General features: G+C 43.8%; 2 protein-coding genes across 5 annotated transcripts; both read right to left on the reverse strand.

The window, feature by feature from the left end:
- Positions 1-394: 394 nt before the first annotated feature.
- LOC111853037 (uncharacterized) lies at positions 395-1,943 on the reverse strand. The gene is made up of 2 exons (XM_023829498.2): positions 1,731-1,943; positions 395-1,497 (listed from the first exon to the last, which is right to left on the reverse strand). Exons 1-2 carry the CDS (start codon positions 1,910-1,912, stop codon positions 621-623), a joined length of 1,059 nt encoding a protein of 352 aa, XP_023685266.2. The 5' UTR covers positions 1,913-1,943; the 3' UTR covers positions 395-620.
- A 12,472-nt stretch (positions 1,944-14,415) lies between these two features.
- LOC140582855 (NACHT, LRR and PYD domains-containing protein 3-like) lies at positions 14,416-22,634 on the reverse strand. Of its 4 annotated transcripts, none has more exons than XM_072707255.1 (7): positions 22,256-22,629; positions 21,963-22,157; positions 21,177-21,231; positions 20,318-20,588; positions 20,147-20,192; positions 19,919-19,968; positions 14,416-19,828 (listed from the first exon to the last, which is right to left on the reverse strand). In XM_072707255.1, the coding sequence occupies exons 3-7, from the start codon at positions 21,198-21,200 to the stop codon at positions 19,665-19,667; spliced, it is 555 nt and encodes a 184-aa protein (XP_072563356.1). In that variant the 5' UTR covers positions 21,201-21,231; positions 21,963-22,157; positions 22,256-22,629; the 3' UTR covers positions 14,416-19,664. The 4 variants fall into 4 exon arrangements, 3 of the variants coding, with proteins under 3 accessions (XP_072563356.1, XP_072563354.1, XP_072563355.1); XM_072707253.1 differs by having other exon boundaries at positions 21,177-21,293; positions 22,256-22,626; XM_072707254.1 differs by lacking the exons at positions 21,963-22,157; positions 22,256-22,629 and adding an exon at positions 21,622-21,951 and having other exon boundaries at positions 21,177-21,293.
- Between the last annotated feature and the right edge of the window lie 200 nt (positions 22,635-22,834).

A 22,834-nucleotide genomic window follows, 5' to 3' on the forward strand; every position in this document is an offset into this window, starting at 1 on the left:
CTCTACCATAAGCTGTCTCCAAAGGCGTTTCAGAGAATTTGGCAGTACATCCAACCGGCCTCACAACCGCAGACCACGTGTAACCACACCAGCCCAGGACCTTCACATCCAGCATGTTCACCTCCATGATCGTCTGAGACCAGCCATCCGAGACGGTGTCTGACAGTTTGTGCAGAAATTCTTTGGTTATGCAAACCGATTGATGCTGCAGCTGTCCGGGTGGCAGCAACAATCGGTTTGCATAACCAAAGAATCAAAAGACTTTGAATTATCTCAGCAAAGGACAAGTGCTCACTAACACAGATTTAGACAGATTTGTGAACAATATTTGAGAGTAATGGGTCTTTTGTGTAGAAAATGTTTCAGATCTTTGAGTTCAGCTCATGCGAAATGGGAGCAAAACCAAAAGTGTTGCGTTTATATTTTTGTTCAGTGTATAATGTGTAGTAATATACATATATACACATTTCATTGTACTATATATTACTATATACATACATAAATGTTAATGCTACATATAAACAAATGTAGATAATCGCTACATATGAACAATTGTAGATAATTGCTATTTACAGAGATTGAAAGTCCTTTCTCAAAAATGGGGCTCTGTTGGACTAGTGTTAGTCTTCAGGCTTCTTTGCCCAAGCCTTTACCAATGGCCCATTTTCATAATTTGTTAGGAGACAAGCCACTGTGTAGAGCTGGTTGATGCTTCCAAAAAGGCGTAGGGGAATTTCAGAGTCAAAGAGTTTGTGCTCCTTGACCCGGCGAATGAGGCGCTCCACATGCACCCTGAGACGAGCAATGTCCTGGGTCTCCTTAACTTCACATGCTGACATTTGAGACCTGCCAGAGAGGAATGCTGGCCTGTAAATCTTGCATGGTACCATGTCATCTATAAGAAAACCTCGGTCTGCCATGACAGCCATCCCAGGTTTTAGGAGGGTAAGGAGACCACATTCACGTGTGATCTGCTTGTCGCTGACAGACCCGGCATACAGTGAAGAGACGAATGTCACTGCCCCATGTGGCACAATTCCAATGAGCCCTTTCAGAGTGCAGTGGGACTTGTAAGAGGAAAACACCTCACTCTGGAGGACAGGGGAAGACGGACATTGACACCTCAGCTCAGTGCAGTCAAGGATAACTGTAGTGTCAGGGAAGTCCTTGAAATCTGCTGGCAGATTTTTACGTATCTGCTCCTGAGGTATCCTGATCCTCACTGAGCCAAGTACTGTGTAGAGGAAGTTGCTCCATGACATAATGATTCGACTGACCGTGGACTGATGGATTCTGTACCGGTCAGCAAGGTCCTGCTGCTTGGATCCAAGGGCGAGGTAATTCAAGAAGAGGAACAACTCATTGATAGGCTGCAGGGAATGGGCTGTGGTGGATTCTGTGAGAGTTCCTCTCTGCGCTTGCCGCACACTGACCATGGATGGTAGAGACGGCTCAATCAAGGCCCAGAAACGCATAAGCAGGTCATATGATGCAAACCTAAAGAAATAGAATACAGATATTCAAATAATAACTGTAAGCAATTAACTAAAAAGCAGAGGAAACAGAAATAACTTTGATGTATCTGCGTATAGTGTCAGTTATTTAATATCAACTGTTAAGAACTATTAATACGCAGAAGTAGTGAAGAATACTGTGTTAATAATGCATTTAGGCCATTGCATTGTACAAACACACACTTATGTGTTCTTAACTATCCGGACTTGACTTACCTTGTGAAGAACCGGATATCTTTGTCCGAGGCAGCAAAACGATGGATGCCGAACCTCTGCGTCAGCGTAAGGCTCTCGATCTGTTGGCGCAGCAATCTAACTTCCTCTCGGAGAGATGCATTTTCTTCCAGCACCAAATCAACAACTGTAGGATCGGGACCCAAGGCGTAGTCGTGGTCCATGGGGGTGTCTGTATTGTCAGGTGCATTATCCTTCATGTCAACCTCTGCCGGCGGTCTTGGTCTTCACTCCCAAGCCCCCGGTCTTGGAGGTGGAAGGGAGAAATTATTCCATGCGAATAACGCTGGAACAGCTCCCTTTTTAAGCAATCGCCGTCCTCTCTCTGATGCTGGCTCACGAATATCTTCGGCTTTAAAATGCCGGCTACACACCCGGGTGTGAGGCGTTACGGCAAACTTATCCCTCCGGATAGCGACGATCCATTTACGCCTTATCTCCTCATCCGAAGGAAAAGTAAAGAAACTAAGTACACTGTTGTACTTACTAGAAGCCTGGCATAATGGCACACAGCAATGCTCAGCTGTTGTACCACACGTTTTCTGGTATTTAATTCTTCTCATTGTTCACTAGTGTAGATGCGTAGGCTAACGGAAGTATTCGCGGTGGCTGAAATTTAAACGGAAGTACATCAGCGCAGGCGTTGGCATATAGTCCATTGGAGTTCAATTTGAATTTCAGGGAGATTTAAGTTCCAACTCCAGTTCCATTTCCTGATTTGGACTGGAATTGATCAATGCATTCCGGAATGGCCCCAACCCTGTTACATGCATTCTGATACAGCAGCATCACTCATTAAAGGTAATTTCCTAACGTCAAAGAATGCAGCCAGAGCCATCACAAGTGGCTTTCCAAGTTCATCATAGGTCAATTTTCAGGGAGGACGTCTTTCTCTGCCAGAGCGTCTCCACTTCATGGGTAGATGTAGATGTCGATTCTTTATTTGTCACATGTAGTTATAGCTGCTGCAACATACCTGTACAGTGAAATGCCTTTTCTGGCAAAAAGTCCCCCGGCTGTGCTATACATACAAAAGGAATAAGTACCAACATCACAGAACGATAAAGATAAAGAAAGATAAAGTGCATACAGTATACAGTATATAATACATATAAGTATACAGAACATGACATTGCACTGTGAAAGTATAAATATAAAGTATAAATTGCACTGTGAAGATATAAATCTCACTGTAGATGTGCCATAAAGTGCAGATGTTTTATAAGTTATGGAAATGGATAGTAGAAGACTGTGTGTGTGTCGTTGTCCGTTATGTGCTGTGGTTGAGGAGTCTCACTGCTTGTGTGTAAAAACACACACTCCTCCTAAACCCTTCAGTTCTTGACTTCAGGCTACAGAGGCGTTTCCCTGACCTCAGTGGCCTGAACAGTTTGTGGGTGAGATGGCTGGAGTCCCTAGTGATCCTGGTGGCCCGGGATCTGCACCTTTCAGCATAGATGTCCTGCAGGGCTGGTAGAGAGGTTCTCATGGTGCGTTCCGCTGTGCACACTACCCTCTGCAGGGCTTTCTGCTGCTGTACAGTGTGGTTCCCATACCACACCGTGATGTTGCTAGTCAGGATGCTCTCGATGACTCCAGTATAGAATCTCCTCTGGATGTTGTTGGAGATCTTGAACCCCTTTAGACGTCTATAGATAGAGGCGCTGTCTGCCTTTAGTGATGAGGAAGTCTGTATGTGTGCTCCAGGTGAAGTCCTCATTGATGTGGACACCAAGGTATTTGAAGCTGCTGACTCTCTCCACAGGGGTTCCATTGATCTGTATTGGGGTGTGAGTTAGCTCCCCTCTTTGTCTCCTGAAATCAATCACCACTTCTTTTGTTTTGTTGATGTACATGGAGAGGTGATTTGCCTCACACCACTTTGCTAGACCGTCCACCTCACACCGGTAGGCCCTTTCGTCATTCCCGGAGATGAGTCCTACCACCACTGTGTCGTCAGCAAACTTCACAATGGAGTTAGTGGGGTATCTGGCCGTGCAGTCCGCGGTGTAGAGAGAGTAGAGAAGGGGGCTCAGCACACATCCCTGGGGGGCCCCTATGTTCAGCGTGAGTGTACGGGAGTACACATCCCCTACTGTCACTGTCTGTGGTCTTGCGGTCAGGAAGTTGTATACCCATTTGCACAAAGATGTACTGAAACGTAAGTCCTGGAGCTTATCCGAGAGGGTGTGGGGGATTATGGCGTTAAAAGCTGAGCTGTAGTCTATGAACAGCATTCTCACATAATTACCACATCCCTCATCAAGATGGCTCAGTGTGGAGTGCAGGACCTGTGCGATGGCATCTCCAGAGGATCTGTTTGTCCGGTATGCAAATTGTAGCTGGTCAAAGTTGGAGGGAAGGAAGGAGCTGATGAAGGGTTTCATGAGTTTCATGAGGGTTCATCCTCCGCCTCTTCAGGTAGAACACCATCAGGGATGTTAATAACTACATGGTCTGAGGATCCATATGTGTCTGACTGAGGATGGAAATTCTCTCCAAATGGCTGAGAATCCTCCTCCAATGGAGTGACAAGTTGAAAATCATGCATCATACTTTTCTTTCCCTCTTCGATTGAGCATGGTTCACCACTCAGCGGCTTAAAGACGGGCACAGTGTCAGGAGCTCTTTGAGCCCCAGAGTCCTGAGAACTGTCCTGGGAAATTCCATGAACCCCATTGGTTTCTTGAGTACATGTGAAGTACATTTTTGAAGAAATTTCGGGAGTTTGACCGTAGAAATCCACTTCATTGTCCATTGTTTCTGTGTCTTGCTCCTCTAGCTGTAGTTTTGTATTGTGCATGTTCTTACATGTTTCTTTGGTGACACTGTTTGTATCAGGCTGCTCAGAGTCTCAGGAAGGAACCCACACGGAAACAATAAATCCCGATGCAGTGTACGATGGGGTCCTTCACCTCTCTCCGGCTTCACAACATATACAGGACCATCTGCCACCCGCTTCACAACTCTGTGTATTGTACTTTCCCACCTATCAGTTAGCTTATGTTTCCCTCTGATGTTCACATTCCGCACCAGAACTCTGTCTCCTTCAAATAGTTCAGCTGCTCTAACCTTTGCATCAAATCTGATTTTGTTCTTCTCTCCCATCTTCCTAGCACTCTAAGCTGCCAGTGCATAGCATTCCTGAAGGCGACTCCGGAGGTTCTTTATATACTCAGAGTGGGAGATATGGAACCCGTTACATGGGCTAATGCCAAAAACTAAATCGATGGGCAGCATAGGCTGACGCCCAAACATCAGTTCATACTGCATGGTGAATACCCTGTTGTGTTGTTTCTTGTGCAAATATATGCACACACTAAGGGTTTTACAAAGTCTCTCCAATGAAATTTGTCTCTGTCATCTAATGTTCCCAGCATTCCTAAAAGTGTTCGATTGAAACGTTCTACAGGGTTTCCACGTGGGTGGTAGGGAGTAGTTTTCACCTTTTCTGCTCCTATAAGTGAGCACAGTTCTTTGATTGTATATGACTCGAAATCTCTGCCTTGGTCACTAAGCAACTTACTAGGGAAACCATAATGTACAATAAAATTTTCCCCACAGTGTTTTGGCAATGGTTTTTGCCTTCTGATCTTTTGTTGGCACGGCCACTGCATACTTTGTGAAATGGTCTGTTAAAACGAGTATGTTTTTTGGTGTCCTTGCTGTCTGGCTCCAGCGACAGGTAATCCATACACACAAGTTCTAGTGGATATGTAGTGAGTATATTTTCCATAGGAGCAGCTCTCTGTGGACTAGTTTTTCTTCGGAAACATCTCTCGCATGTGTGACATTTCTTCTCGATATCCTGAGCCATTCGTGGCCAATAAAATCTTACACGTGCCAGGTCAAGTACACATTCTGCTCCAAGATATCCCAATCCATCATGCACAGCTTGGAAGCTCTGGTCTCTGTATTGCAATGGAAATATGAGCTGACAGCATATCCCTTGTCCATCCACCTCCTGTACAGTACACCATTCTTAAGCTCAAGTTTGGCCCATTCTCTTAGGAGCAGTTTCACTTCTTCTTCTTCAGAGACAGTCTGCTTGTATGTTGGTTTCTTACCACCCTCTGCGAAGGAGATGACTTTTAGAGAAGGATCTTCTCTCTGTGCTCTGTACCAATCCTCTTGTGTCATTCCAGGAACTGTCCCTTGCCCTGAGTTGGATAAATCATCTGGAACAGATGCTGCATTTAAAGCCAGTATCTCTAACACAGGAATGTCTGGTTTCTGTGGATGAACTGTAAATGTGACTCCACAACCATCACATATTGCTTCGAAAACCTCTGTAGAAATGAGCTGATGTTTCTCACCTGCATGATGTGTTTGTTTTAAACTTCTCTATCCTCTCTTTCTCCAGCAGGAAAGCATCATATTCTATGGGTGATCCCTGAGGTCGCCTAGACAACCCGTCTGCATCTCCATTTGAACGACCAGATCTGTATTTTATGCCGAATTGGAAGGTTGATAGGGCAGCAAGCCAGCGGTGACCATCTGCATCCAACTTTGCAGTAGTTAACACATACGTCAAAGGATTATTATCAGTCAGGACTGTGAATACTGCACCATATAGGTAGTCCTTGAATTTTTCACAAACTGCCCATTTTAAAGCTAGGAACTCAAGTTTGTGAGTTGGATAATTCTGTTCACTCTTCAACAGGCCTCTGCTGGCATAGGCAACCATCCTAAGCTGGCCTTCCTGTTCCTGATAGAGTGCAGTCCCAAGTCCTTCATGACATGCATCAGTATGGAGAATATAAGGAAGCTTCAGATCAGCAAAGGCAAGAATAGGTGCTGATGTTAGTCTGCTTATAAGGGTCTGAAAAGCAACCTCACATTCAGACGTCCAGTCATCACCAAACGGTACAGTTGCATTCACTGGAGTCTTGACACATTTCTGCTGATAAGATTTCCTGCTGTCAAGCGGTTCAAGGGTTTGGCAGTCTTGGAGTAGTCCTTAACAAAGCGCCTATAGTATCCAGCAAAGCCTAAGAAACATTTCAGTTCTCGTCTATTCGAAGGTCGAGGCCAGTCTTTTAAAGCAGAGATCTTATCTGAGTCTGTATGCACACCATTAGCATCAACCACATGACCAAGATACTTTACTGATGTCTTGAAGAAGTCACATTTTTTGGGAGACAGCTTCAGCCCATACTCCTTTAGCCGGTTCAATAGTTTTATCAGTCTATCCTCATGCTCCTCAAGCGTCTTTGAGAACACCATTAAATCATCCATGAACACTAAAACCTCATTCAAACGCAAATGCAAATGCACATTTTTCCATAAGCATTAGTGACACCTTGAGGTATACGATTAAACTCCCAAAAGCCAAAGGGACATAAAAGGCAGTCTTGTGTTTGTCCTCTTTAGCCACTTCAACCTCATAGTACCCGGATTTAAGTTCCATCACAGAGAACCACTTTGCCCCACTGAGTGCAGAGAAAGCCTGTTCTATATTTGGGATTGCATATGCATCCTTAATGGTCTTGTTATTCAGTCTCCTGTAATCCACTCATAGCCTAACTTGTCCATTTTTCTTTTTAACCTCTACTATCGGTGATGCAAATGGGCTTTCAGATTCCCTTATAATACATGCCTCAAGAAGCTCTTTCAGATGTTGTTTCACTGTCTCCCTATCACTTGGATGGAAGGGTCTAGGCCATTCCTTGAAAGGGGTATTGTCATGCAGTCTGATATGATGCTTGGCTGCCCTGGTATGGCCATAAGATAACTCATCCACTGCAAAAACAGGTATGGAATTGAGCTTATCCAAGATTCGTTCCTTCCATTCTTCTGTGAGAGAAGAATCATCAAGATTAAAGGTGAGTCTTGCATTTTTTGGTTTTAGGACAGTGCACAGGGGACTGATTCTCTCTCAAAGGTGTCACACACTGGGCGGCATATACCTCAGCTATCACACAATTCCGAGATAAAGTTACATTGTGTCCTGTCATGTTCCTGAAGAATACAGGGACTCTGTTTAAAGACCTACATGGAATGTCCACAACTGCCCTCTCAAGGAGCACTCCACCTGGTAGATTAGGAGCCTTTGGGGGTTCCAACACAAATGTGGTCTCAGCAATACTCTTCTGTACTCTAACATCACTAAAAATACAGATATTCTGCCCAACTGGAATAGTGACAGGCATGCAATCTCACTTTAAAACTCCTACTCTCATTCTCACATGTTGAAGAAGCAAGACGAAATCATCGCTGGTGTCATGTTGGACAGTGCCCCCCCCCCTCCCCCCCCAAGGGCGCAGGCCAATGGGATGACAGAATGCGCAAGCATTGGTGAGTAACGCCCCCCCCCCCCCCCATCCGACTTAGCTAGTCGACATCCACTATGACCAGAGAGAGTTAAAAGTGATTCTTGAAGGAGGCAGAGATTCTCTCCACAATGATGTGGTCCAGTAAGAGACTCCTGTAATGGATAATACTCAATTATTTTTTTATTTCAAATTCAGAAATGTAGTTTTTTTGACAATGTACAATCTTGTCTCTGATCTCCTTAGGCAGCTCTTTGTTATTTTCCATGGTGATAAGGTTGAAGGGTAGACAGGTTAGTCACCCAAGAATACTGTAATGCCATTAAATGACAATGCTGGCTTGGTATCTGTTAATACTTAATAAGTACTACTTATGTTGTGTTAGTGCATATGTACTTGACCTAATTTCTTGCTGGCTTGTAGGGGATCAAATAATTATTTCCCTAGATAAATGACAAATTGTTTTGTACCTGTTACATAATGATTTTTTTTCTTTTCATTCTTTTCATTTGTTTTGTTGAAAATTTATCTTCTGGTGTTAAAATAAAACTACCAGTGTAATTACAGACTTTTTAAATAAATGGGTCTAGCTAATAATTCAACAGGGGGTCAAATAATTATTTCCCTCACTGTATATATAAACACATTTAAAGATATTACAGCCGGAAAACTGTATATACAGATGCAGCCACCTCAATTTCCCCCTCCAAGCCGGCTGCCTGCCAAAAAGTCCAACAGGTATCAACCAGACTCTTTTGGTAACCATTAGCAAGCTTCTGCCATACTTTTGGCTGAATATTTGACCACTTTTCTTTGCAGAATTTCTAGTTCATTTAAACTAGTTGGGTTCCTGGCATGGACCCGGCTTTTAAGCATAACCCACAAATTTTCAATAGGGTTGAGATCGGGGCTACTTCACAAAGCAGCTTAGCCGAATAACTTGTTGGAGTTAAGGTAAAATGAAGACACAGCCAAAGTTTTTACAACACCAGAGACAAACAGGGCTAGGTACTTGGCTAGCGAGCATGTTGAAAAAAACTGTAAAAGTCACACTGCCTTTCCAAACTGATTGGTGTGAGGAGCAGTGACAGACATTCCAGACTGATGAGCCATTGACAGTATGCAAAGGTGTGGTGACTCCAAAGTCACTTCAAAGTTGTAACACTTTAGTAATCAAACCTACAATTTTTTGAATGTCTCATTCACCTTTGTGTAGCCAGCCCCTGTGTCTATAAGCTTCAGAGCTCAAAAGTCTTGGCTAGAAATGTTTATAATGTGATCTTTGCAATTTGTCAACACCACTGAAAATAGGTTTTTGAAAAGTGTATGTTTAAAGTAGATTTTAACAAAAAAATAGAATAATCACATTCTAAATGATCTCAGATTATTGGTGCTGAATAAAAGCATTTGTAGCAATTTCGAATAAATGTATTTTAGATAGGTGAAATATTTTACAGTTTTTCCGAATTGTTAAAATATTAAAAATTATTTTGGGAACAAAACTGGCAATTGCCAAAAGTCATTCATTGAATCAGTCACTTGTTTGGCGAAACTTTAAACCATGCTCACCTAAATAGACACAACTTGCAGATCTCGGTCATCCTTTTTGCTAAACTCGAAACACATTCTCATTCATCAAAACACATTTTGCGCTATGGTGCAAATGATGCAAAATAGAAAACACAGGCCACAGAAGTTAAGCGCAGCCAGCACATAGTAGTCATTTAAACACAATGACTCAAAACTGTTCACACACATTTCTAAACATTTGAAGAAGCCAAAGAGTGACTAGAACATAACAGACCTAACAGAATGACAGACCCCGCGAACAAAGTACCACCCTTGACCGAGGATTGTTACCTCATTGACGAGATACTTCACTGGATCTCCCAGCCCAACATCCGGGAAGATCCCCAAGCATGGGATCTCGCGATCCAGAGCCAGGACATCCTAGAGGGGATGTCCCTAGAAAAGGACGCGCAACTCGCGGAGAAGGTGCGCGATAATCTCCAGCAGCTGCGGTGGAGATTGTGGGAGGTAACAACCCTGTTGGTAGCTCGTGATATCGAGCGGCTTCACAATTCGGCCTCCGAAACCCCTTCGCTGTCCTTGATTTCACAAGTGGGAGGGAAAAAGACTCGGAGAAACGGCAGACGGAAAAAGAGATCTACCGCAGAACCGGCGATCTAATTAGGAGCCATCTCCCTCTCTGCCGCTTTGCTCCCCATAGGATCTCGGAGGGAACCCCTTCCTATCTTGGATCCGGCGGTGTTTTCCCCCCACACAACCATCGCCTCTGCACAGCAGCAGCCTGATGCCCGCCTCACCACTGCTTTCCAGCTGTTACCGCCAACCTGCCCCTTCCCAGGAACACGCCTGGCCCTTAAAGGGGTCCCACGGATCCTTAAAGAGGTAATGCTGGCTGGGGAGACACACACCCTGGCTCCCGGCTGTGTGGATTTTGCACCGGTGGTCATGGCACCACTCCCTGCGGTGCCTAATTTTAATGTCCCAAACTCACCTGATGTTTCTGACCAGTCTGTTCCAGCCCTGCTAGTTCCTGGTCAGTTTGTTCCAGTCCTGCCAGTTCCTGACCAGCTGGTTCCTGAAGTTCCGGACCAGCTTCCACAGGTGCCCGCCACGATGTCCCTAACCGGGACGTACTTCACCCTCCATGGTCTCTTCTGGAGGGTGATGGAGGACCCAACGGCATGCCAGGTCCCAGAAGCTGCCCAACTGTGCACGCAGCTCCAGGAAGCCTTCGCAGCATTCACTCCAACTTCATCTCTGCACGAGTTGGACGGGATCGCCACGTCCTTAAGGAAGCTGCTCCTGTTGAGGACAAAGCGGACCCCCTCAACAGTGCTCCCCGAGGTTCCCGGTCCTGCGGTTCCTGCAGCACCCCTCGTGGTTCCCACACCTGACGTGCCTGACCTGTCTGTCCCCGTTCTGCCTGTTCCGGGCCTGCCCGTGCTAGATGTTCCCGACCCGCCTGTTCCTGATCTGCTTGTCCTGGCGGCCAATGTTCCGGCCCCACCAGCTCCAGTCCCAGTCCTGGACTGCCTAACCACCGCTCCTTCCCCCTCAGAGGAGGAGGAGCTCAAGTGGAACCCCTTGAGGACCTCCCTAATTGCCCCAGAGGAGTCCTCCAGGAGGAGGACTCCTCCGGCGTCGCCCCAGAAGGATCGATCCCTGCCAGAACCCCACCTGTCGGTGTCCCGTAAAGGGAGAGGACATAGGCACAGGGGTTGAGTCCCGCCCGTCCTGCCCCCTGGCTTGCCTGCGGTTACCCGGGTTCCTGCTCAGCTGTCGCCTGCGGGTCCCCTGCTGTCGCCTCATCAGCTGCCTGTGGTCCCACCTCCGATGCCTCTTCGGCCGCCTTCCGGGTTCCCTCGCTTTGACTCGTCGTTCGCCTGCGGGTCCCTCCAATATGGCTCGTCGATGGACAGCGCCTCTACTTGCTGTGGCTTCCCCTCCCTCCTTGCATTCACCTTGGTCCCCTTCTGCTCCCTCATCGCCTCTGCTGGTGCCCCCTTCATCTTCCCCCTAACCCCCTCCGTTGGTCCCTTCAGCTTCCTCCTCGGCCCCTTCGTGGTCCGCTCCTGCCTCGTGGCCACCCGGGGTCCCTCCGGCACCGGACCTAACAACAAAATTCTAATTTCATCAATAAACTGACTAAAAACATATTTTGCTAGTTTTAGGCCATCTTTGCCTCACAACAGAAACAATTTCTTAAATTGGCATTTATTGCAGTGTAGTCAGTTTATTAATGAAACTGGAATTTTGTCTAAATATAAGAAAATTATACTTGCTTAGATTTTCTTTTTTTGCCTTTCTTTTTTTTAATATACCTGATTTCAGGTATCTCACTGCTCTCTCTGGTGGATTGATAAATCATTGCAAGTACTTTACACACAGAGAGTTAAGGGGCGGATCATGCCGGCCCCCTTGTTCATTACATCATAGTGGGGGATCTCATTACAGTCAAGGTCCCACCTAAGACTCAGCAGGGACCTGTAATGGACCAGCTAAGGCCCCTTCATGGAAACACGGGAAAATTCAAATGGCTACATCTGTAAAGCTACCTTTACTGCGGTGTTGAAATAACATTTCCATACATGTATACATCATCAATCGAGAATATCAGGGAGGCATACACGAAAGTGGGTTCGAATTTAAACCTTAACTCTGGCACCATGGTAAAATGAACTTTATTCAGTTTTCCAGCTGCCATATCTTTCAACAAAAGCGAACAACACCTATTTTTCAAATTTATGTACGGTTTAAATGAATATTTCAATGGTGGTGTGTGCACTTTATGATCAATAGCCCAGCTGTCTTTCTTACAGTCGCTGGCAGTGAATGGACATAGTACAATTATTAATAAATAAATGCATATAAGAACACATAATATGAAAGTTACATGGTGTGCATTGTCCGCCAAATCTCTAACTTTATTTTGATTTTAGTTGAATACCCCTGCCTTACATGAACTACATTAGTTCTGATTGGATCCCATCTCAGGCAAACATATTCATCTAGTTTTTATTCGTTTTTCAACAGATGCTTCTTTTGAATATGTTGTGTACCCTCTAAAATTGCCCCAGTCAAGAAGTGGTCCATGACAAGGATATTGTTTTCCAGGTCCAGCCCCTTCTTCATTAGGTGGAGATAGAAATCTATGGTCTATTGGTAAACAATGGACATATTACTAATATCTGCAGTTGAACAGTTAAACTAAAACATGGCGTACGGACAAAACTAGGAACGTGCGTAAGCAAGAAAAAATCAAGATGCATAAGATCTACGCACATTCCCTTTATAAATCCCAATGAGCGTGAAATTTTACGTACATGACCGAGCCCACAGCCACTTGCATGTTTATGAATAACACGTAGGGCGCAGATGCGGTGTTACTTTAATTTGTTTATTCTGTTTGTTTATTCTTACAGACAATATAGTACGAGGTGCCCCCAGTACATTGAGTACATTAATAGAGTGAAAATGCTTTCTATTTACATAAGCATAAACAAATTCGTTCTCTGAAGGTGACTTCATAGCAATGTGCGTGCAGTCGATAGCTTCGACTACATTGGGAAAACCGGACATCGCTGCAAATTGCGCTTTAATATTTGCCTGTTCAACCACAGTGTAAGGAAATTTTATATATCTGGGTGACAAGCGAATTATGCCGTCCCATACAGCTGGCATGGCGCAACTCAGTGCTGACTGAGAAATACCCGATCAGTCCGCAAGTTCTCGCTGAAAAGCACCAGTGGCTAAGAACCCGAGAGTGGACAGAACTTGTAAAGGAACAGGTAGCCTATAGCGCAATTCCTCATCGGCTGGCCCCAGTTTACCACACAGCTCCAAAAGGATTGCTCTTGGAAATCTGAATCGACTTAGAAGCCAGTCATCATCATGGGCCAGGAAATCAGTATATGATCCCTGAATACGCGCTCTCTTCTAATTCTTCCATAAGCTATGTCTTCCAATAACGCAAGAGCTGCCATGGTAGTTGTAATAGTTCGGTAATTTTCTGCACCATTTTATTGTTACAAATTGACTAAAAATCAGGTGCCGTACATTTGTAAACAACATACAATTAATGTCGGTGTATTTGATAAAGTCAGCGTCATGATTGTGAGTTTAAAAAGGGAAACCACAGTAGTAATGACTTGCCACTGAGTGCCGTCCGTTTACAAAACTGAGCAGAAATGTGCGTACGCCATGTCTGGAGCTTACGTGAGAATGTGCACAGCGGTACGCCAAGTTTCGTTTTTATACATCTTGACATGAGCGTGGAAACGGCCGTACGCAACATTTTTGTGCGTACGCACCGTTTATACGTGAGACCCCGCAGTTAGAGCAATCACTGTGTTTGAGCATGATCCTTGGAGCATACCTCTCCAACAAGCCAGTTGTTAGGCTTGAGTGAAAGAAAATCTGTGTGATGGATGATGAACATGGAACTCTTGTCAAGACTGGCTACCACAGTGTTGTTTGGTTTTTTGGACCACAGTTCTTTAACCTATTAATAGACCAGAGTCACTTGTGTAATTGCTCAGAGATTCTATACAGACTATTGTATAAAAATTAGAATGGATATAGCAACAACCATTGTTCAGAAACCTTCTGATCTCTTCAGTTACACTTTTAATACGGTACGTGCTTAGCAATTAGTGATGAGAATTACGGCTCTTTTAAGAGAGCCGGCTTTTATGTCTGGCAAGTGGCTCTTCAGGTTTTTTTGGTACTTATTACCAAAAATAATATGAAATTATAAGTGAAATGAATTAGTAACGTAAAAAACACCTTATAGCAAATGTTTGTTATTTATATGGTTTATGGTACAGAATAATAAATTTTAAGGTACAAAAACAAAACCATCTCAATTTGATAAAAAGATCCAATATTTTTAATCATTTACAGAGAAACAACGATACATAACAGATCTACAGTAAAACAATATAATATACATCACAGTCTCTTGTAAGTTTATGCTTACTCCTGAGTACCTTTTGGCTCCCAAATGGCTCTTAAATTTATTTATTACCAAAAATAATTGTAAACGATTGTTGTTCGACACGAAATTTGGAGGGTCTGTCTGTGGTACAGCGTGATTGGCTGAATCATGCATGAGATAAAGTTGTCTGATTGAAATGGGCTATGGAATTCTAGGTGGCTGCTAGGGTGTTGCTAGGTGCTGCAAGGTGGTTGCTAGGGTGTCGGAAGGCGTTGCTAGGGTGCTTGTAGATGGTTGCTAGGCGTTGCCAGGTGGTGGTTAGGGTGTTGCTATGCAATTCTAGGTGGTTGCTACGGTGTTGCTAGGTGCTGCAAGGTGGTTGCTAGGGTGTCGGAAGGCATTGCTAGGGTGCTTGTAGCTGGTTGCTAGGCGTTGCCAGGTGGTGGTTAGGGTGTTGCTATGCAATTCTAGGTGGCTGCTAGGGTGTTGCTAGGTGCTACAAGGTGGTTGCTAGGGTGTCGGAAGGCGTTGCTAGGGTGCTTGTAGATGGTTGCTAAGCGTTGCCAGGTGGTGGTTAGGGTGTTGCTATGGAATTCTAGGTGGCTGCTAGGGTGTTGCTAGGTGCTGCAAGGTGGTTGCTAGGGTGTCGGAAGGCGTTGCTAGGGTGCTTGTAGCTGGTTGCTAGGCGTTGCCAGGTGGTGGTTAGGGTGTTGCTATGCAATTCTAGGTGGTTGCTACGGTGTTGCTAGGTGCTGCTAGGTGGTTGCTAGGGTGTTGGAAGGCGTTGCTATGGTGTCTGTAGCTAGGTCGTTGCTAGGTGTTACCAGGTGGTTGCTAGGGTGTTGCTAGGCATCGCTAGGTGGTTGCTAAGGTGTTGCTAGGTGTTGGGTGATGAGGCCTGAGGTTGATTATCAAGTCTTGTAGTCCTACGACTTGGCACCGAAGTGAATTCCGTCCATTTCTATGACTAAGCGCAAATTCGGAAAATGTAATTTGCCAGGTAAAGAGTAATATGGGCCTTTCATTGACATGACCGACCCATTCCCTCTTTTTCCCAAAAAAAAAAAAAAACCCACTACAGGTTTACGTCTTGCCTAATCTAAGACCGGATCGCTCGGTTCTGGAGTACTGACACCGTGAACTCTCTCAAAACCTTCACGGTACTCCCTTCTCTGTACACCCGTCCACCATTACTCGACCGACCCATTCCCTTTTCTTCCCAAAAAAAAAAAACACTCTCGCCCGCGCTCTCTTTCGCCAATGTCCCACTGCTCCAGCCCCTCCTACTCATGCTACCCATTGGATGAGCATGCCCGTGTAACTCTGTCCAAGATTCGTACAGGAGGACTGCGGCAGTGAATACTGATTATTGTATTACGCCATCCCACAATAACACAAACACCAATCAGGATTTATAAAAGAGAATCTTGTATTGTTGACTATGGCTTAAGGTCAATATATGTATGCATATGTGTACATTCCTCACGGTGAACTGGGTACTGTCAAAATAAATAAATAAATAAAATCCCTTAACAGTTCAGAGGGAATATGAATTCCAATTCAGATCACAGTTCACTTCAGACCATATAGAACAAGTACAGTATGATATGAGACATCAATGTAAACCATTTATAGGGTAAACCCAATATGGCATGGAATATCAATAGAAATTGTTAACAACTAGAACACGTTGGAACCAATAACCCCTAAAGGGGAGTATTTCAGTCTTTAAGGTTAAGCGATTAGCGACTAGGTTTCAAATCACGAACTTCATTGCTGCTTATGACAAAATATCACATTTCCCAACTATTACTTTTGAACATGAACATAATACAATAATTTACCATGTCTGTGCACGGGAAAACTTTTAGCATCTCCATCAAGTGTGTCTGTTAGCTTATCTAGCCAACCAACCTAGCCATGGAACTAACAAAGTTAACACAGCATTTCAGTTTATGCACATAACATCTCAATGACACGAATGTCTCTTTGTTAAAGTATGAATATCAAAACCAACACTCCTAACTGGTCTGCTTTCCTATGCATTTCGAACAAGGTGCAAATAACCCACCACTACTAATGCGTTTAGGGAGTATCCACTATGGGTGAATGAACGAATATCAAAGTGTGAGTATAATAGAATAAGAATCAATTTGTAATGCAGTAATTCCACAGGGGTTACAACCGCACGACATACCACCCCCTACAGTGTCCTAGAGTATTAGCCGGTTTTTCCCCTACCAAGGTGGGGCGAAATTCCCCCACTACACAGGCAGGGCCAAAATCTGGAGGCTAGCAGGCAGGGCCGATAGCTGGAGGCTAGCAGGCAGGGCCGAAATCTGGAGGCTAGCAGGCAGGGCCGAAATCTGGGGGCTAGCAGGCAGGGCCGAAATCTGGGGGCTAGCAGGCAGGGCCGAAATCTGGGGGCTAGCAGGCAGGGCCGAAATCTGGGGGCTAGGAGGCAGGGCCGAAATCTGGGGGCTAGCAGGCAGGGCCGAAATCTGGGGGCTAGGAGGCAGGGCCGAAATCTGGGGGCTAGCAGGCAGGGCCGAAATCTGGGGGCTAGCAGGCAGGGCCGAAATCTGGGGGCTAGCAGGCAGGGCCGATAGCTGGGGGCTAGCAGGCAGGGCCGAAATCTGGGGGCTAGCAGGCAGGGCCGAAAGCTGGGGGCTAGCAGGCAGGGCCAAAATCTGGAGGAAAGCAGGCAGGGCCGAAATCTGGGGGCTAGCAGGCAGGGCCGAAATCTTTGGGCTAGAAGGCAGGGCCGATAGGTGGAGGCTAGCAGTGTCTGAATTCTCAATCCAGATTTAAGAAGTAATGTAGGGTGACCAGATAATCCATGTCAGGGAGGACACTCTGAGCTAGGACAGGAATTGTAAATTACCATTTCAATTAAAAGGACCTGGATTTCACTTAAGCACTGAGTGCTGCGTGCTAATTGGTCAGTCTCCTATAATTGTGCATGTGTCACTAATGCTAATGTGAAACAGCTGGATGAGTCTTTCAGTCAAGGAAACAAACCAGTCAAAGTACAAGAAGAGCTGAACTATTTACATGGTTCTTGCAGGTTTCAGTAAGTTAAATTTAAGACATTTTTAGACCATTATGAGTAAAATTTAAGACCAACACGATGCATTACTAGAAACATTCGAATGATACCAGAATTTCTCATATTTTATGTCACTCATATCCTTAGCCCAACATCCACATATCATATGTGTTTACAAAATGCGTTTTAATACGTTCACATGTGTTTAAAGCATGTGGGAGTGGTATTTTAAGGCTTAAACTATAAAAAGTTTATGTATATGATCTTTCTATATCGCGGATTTTCACCTATTGCTGGATCGTGATAGGCGGGGGATCCAGACCCATCAGCAATAGGTGAAAATCCGCGATATAGAAAGACCATATACATAAACATTTTTTATAGTTTAAGCCTTAAAATATATAGTGATCCCCGCCTATCGCGGAAGTTACGTTCCAGACCCATCAACGATAAAGAAAACAACTGGAAACAGCTGATAAACACCGGGAATCCACATGGGGTTAGCGAGCGGGCGTGGCACACGGGAGGAGCGGACGAGCGGGGCAGGACATACTGCACTTTTAATCAGATTTTTTAGATTTTCTAAGCAATTTTTATTCAAATAAGTTTTTTTTTCATCTCTATTTTGCTTTTGTCTTGGTTTAACTTTTTAAAATCTTGTTTTTATAAAGCATATTAAATAACCCCTGTGTATGATAATAAAAACTTGCCTTGCCCTACCATAAGGAGACCGAGAAACGTTCTCCTCAAAACCACACGAACAACTAAAAACTATATGCTGGAAACTAAGACATTCACAAGGTAACTCCAGGATAAGCTCTGTAAAATGAGAAATGTGTTTATTTTAATTATAATTTAAGATAACGTGAGCCAACTGGCTAGTAGTTGCCTCTTAACTGAAAAAATTCACTCCAGTCATCAGAGAAAAAAGTTACTACATCAAAACATTTACATTGCAATAATGTATGGCATGAAACAAACTTGTAACTGTCATTCAGTAATGCAAATAATAAAGCAACATACCGTTCACATTGGCCTCAGGAACTAAGTTAGCGCTTGATTCCCCTGCACTTCCTGTTGTGGCTGAGTGTGCACCTGACGTCAGTGGCTGAAAGTGCACGTTCTGCAGCCAGACCCTTCTCAAACTGTTTGCTTGCCTAGCTGCAGTGATCATGCGATGGGATTTGTAGTTTTATTACCACGCAGACACCGGTGCAGACCAGAAAACACAACCAACGGATTAGTTTTACAGCAATTTACTATTTTATTTTCTGCGGACAACGCTTTTTGGGAATGAACGGAGGCAAGAATTTTAAGACTTGGGTAAATTAAATTTAAGACCTAGGATGAAAATCTGGGCATTTTTAAAGACATTTTAAGGCCTTAAATTTAACTTTTTGAATTTTAGACTTTTTAAGACCCCGCGGCCCGCGGGAACCCTGTATTTAGCCAAGCACAATTTCAATTTCAAAATTTCAATTTGAAAGTAATTTGCAAAACCCGAAGTAGCTCAAAGTGTCCATGGATTATCTGGGTCACCCTAAAGTTATGACTCAGTCCAATAAGAAATGTACTGTAAGTCATCCAGATATCAAATACTGCATGGAATATGTTAGTATTGTACAAAATCACTCATTCAGGCTTAAATAACAAATAACCCACACAGAAAACATAAAACTCAGATTTCAAATGCTGACATCCACACAGAGCACTGTCTTGGCTGCCATCTTGGATATGATAATGAAATAGCTGATCCCTTCACATAAAATTCCAAGTGATGGAGAATAATGAATAACATGAGAGGACGAAGCGAGGAACGTTCTCAATCTTACATAGACTCCATCTCTCTTACCGCATCTTCTCTGACAGATGTAGCGACAGCTGTTGCGAGGCAATACACAGGGAGGATACTGCAAGTAAGCCGGTATGGAGACCAGGAAAGGCGGCGTAGTCCTTGATTGTCCGTAAAAATCCGGTCATTCTGTCATGGTTTCACTCGAGCACAGAGCAAGGAAACGGCACATAAGCCGAGAAATCTGGTAGACAAGGGTTTTAATACAAGGGAGACGAAACAGGACCATCAAAGAAAAACATGACGGACATTAATGACCAGACTGGGGAAAACATACCTAACGCAGACTTAAATACATAGGACTAATCACTACAACAAGAAACAGCTGGTAAACACAGGGAATCCACACGGGGTAGATGAAGGGGTGTGGTACACAGAAGGAGCGGACGAGCGGGGCATGACATGTACGTTGAAACTTCTTCAGTTTGCAGTACTTCTTCTCTGAAATGTAAGGCCCAAAGTTATTATATAATTCCTCAAAATATATTGTTGTATAAACATATTCTTACATATACAAATACATATACACACTCTGGATGTCACATTTAGATTGGAGCTCATCGTCCATCTGCACACTGGCACTGTGTAGGTACAAAGAAGACAGCGTGTTAATGGGTTTTTGACTTCCTCAAATACTGACTCAAGAAGGGTCCTCTTTCATAAACTTAATATGCTAATCAAAGAATAAATATCTGGATTCTTATGTTTGTCCCCAGTGTGTGCCTATACATAAGTATGGAACAGAAATACTGAACACACCACGGGCCAGTAGTCCTGTCACCCAGCTCCCTTCCTGCCTCGTTACCTTAAAAAAAGAGAGAATTTCAAAATAATTTCCTTATCATGCTATATAATACAATGTTCTTTTTGAAAAGCTTAAAAAATGTTACATTTTTGGAGAAACACAAAAAGGTAAAAAAATATGATTACTCCACTGCAGGTCTTTATTCAGTCTCTGAGCAAGGTCATTCAGGTTCATCTTCCCCAGGATTTCAAGCATGACTTTGAGAGCACTGTCTTCACTGTAGAAACTTCTCATTATGGAGGCGATGTCCGGTTCATCTTTAATGTCCTCCAGCTGACCCCAAGGAATGGGCTTTAACTTTTTATATACTGGGGTACTCAGTCTAAATTTAAACTCCTTCAGCTGTCCATCACTGAGCTCCTTCAGGTAATCCAGCAAGAGGCCAGCGAGCGAGACCTGAGTGTGAAGAGGACAAGAGGCGAGTTCATGAGACCTCAGAAGCCTGAACACGGTCACTCAGACACACACACTGACCTTTCCGGTAACATAAGTCAATTTTCCTGCTCGGATTCTTATGTGTCTGCTGGAGACGCCTGCTGTGTGTATTTTATTACTATAAGAATCACTTGTGTGTTTATCAAATATCATTATTCAACCATATTTAACCAGGTTGGTCCTACTGAGATTTAAAATCTCTTTTTGCAAGAGACACATGTCCAGGATAGGCAGCAATAAAAAATACTGCAGTTTAAGAACCAATACAGCACATTAAAAACAGGGTTAACACCATAAAATAACACATGCTAAAATATCACCTTAAGACAATAAAGAATATATATCATTTTATTTTGTTACTATACACTGTTTACATTTAAATTTGTTGTAGTAGGGAGGTGCACTCAGAAAGTGAGTTTTTTCTGTGCTATTTTCAGTAACTTCTGGGTAAAAATAGTTCATGTGTGAACTTCAGCTTTTCTGCTGTGCGGAGTCTGGTATTTGCAGCCCTAACAGCATGTATTACATGCCAGCCCGTTATCGCCATACCTCTTCATGGGAACGGTGCGCCATGGCTTAGACGATCAGGGCTCCGGCATCATATCTGCAAAGAAAGCAGCTTCCGGGTATCGCAGTCCGCCAATGAAATACCCGACACGGGGCTCACTATTGTGGAAAAATAACATCTCTGTAATTAAACCAAATAATTAACGCGTTATTTACTACGCAAGTACGGAGGACCATTTAAATAGGCTACGTCTCAGTTAATCACGCAATGATTGCAATAATCCATAGGAATGACGGACTGCGCTTTATAATTAAACAATTAGTACAAACAGGAAATCTGTGAAAACTTTTTCGCAAGTTAGCAAATCAAAGCCTAATAATATTAATACAGTTCTAAAGCACTTCTCGTTAGTTACATGATCTCAGAGCTGTACACTTACATAGGTTATGTATTAATAGTTAATATTTCTCTGCAATGGATACTTACTGCTCTCAATACTTAAGTTTTCTTCTCTCTTTTCCTTATTCTATACTGCGCGCAACTAGTATTTCCGTATAGCCTTTTATTTTATATTCACATCCACATGATATGAACATTTAACTCCCATAACACCGGAAATCTGCCTCATTTCAATTTCGATTTCATAAATGAATCCAGCCCGGAAATGTACAGTTTAATGGACTCTATTGTAAAGGTTACGTAATAACTTAATTAAGCACTTTGGAAGACGGAACTGTGGCAAAGTTAGTTTCACAATTCAGACATTCGGAAGTAAAAAATAAGATCAGTTTAAAAATCACATTTGGGGAAGAGGAATAAAGTTATACCGGCTTAGTCGAACAGAATGGCGCTCGTTCTCTATAGTTATTGTTCTGTCTCCGAATGATCACTGGTTATATCTGCTTCCGTTTCGCGGAGACGTAACGATCCGTGAGTAAAGCCAATCTTTACCACTTAAATCATCAGGCCCCCCGTCCTTGAGTAGAAAGCATAGGTAATGTGTGTGACTGATATCAGGTTCCCTGCAAATATGAAACATATCAGCAGTTAGTAGACGGAAATGCGGTAAAGTCACAAGTCAGACACTGGCATGGAGTGAGATTATATCAGGGTTACTCACGGTTAATTAAATTTTTAATAAAGTCCTGTCTACCGCAATCATAGGATCTCATAGGATCTTGCTCTTGCACTTGCACATCTTCTGCACTGCATCTGTAATAACGCACGTTGAAGCAGCACCTTATGTCACTTTTGGAATTTACCCGGAAACAACCAATGCTTTTTTTCCGATTGGCTGATGGGTGGCTATTAACTCTGTATAACTTGGAACAGTTATAAACTCGGCGGAGAAGATACTCCACTCCGGCGCTCTACATAACGTTAACGGGACACTTCGGCGGACATGATCCCTGCGTGTGATCTGGTGGAAATGCGTGCGTCTCTCGACCATCGGCGGTCCAGCTATCCGCGCCTCGCCCCGACACCGTCAACTCATCCGACAAGATTGATCGTCATATGTATGAAGAACAGGATGTACTGAAATACTATAGCGCTTGAGGTACTGCGGGGCAGCGCGGTAAATTGGAAAAGTGCCAACCATGTAAATAGTTTTTCGTGATTGACATGCATTGTGATGTCATGCGTTAGGTGTCAATTGTCGTACATAGCATGTGTGTGTGCCCACCGTGCATGTTGGGAG

This window comes from Paramormyrops kingsleyae, chromosome 25 (assembly GCF_048594095.1).
Source record: "Paramormyrops kingsleyae isolate MSU_618 chromosome 25, PKINGS_0.4, whole genome shotgun sequence".
NCBI lineage: Eukaryota > Metazoa > Chordata > Actinopteri > Osteoglossiformes > Mormyridae > Paramormyrops > Paramormyrops kingsleyae.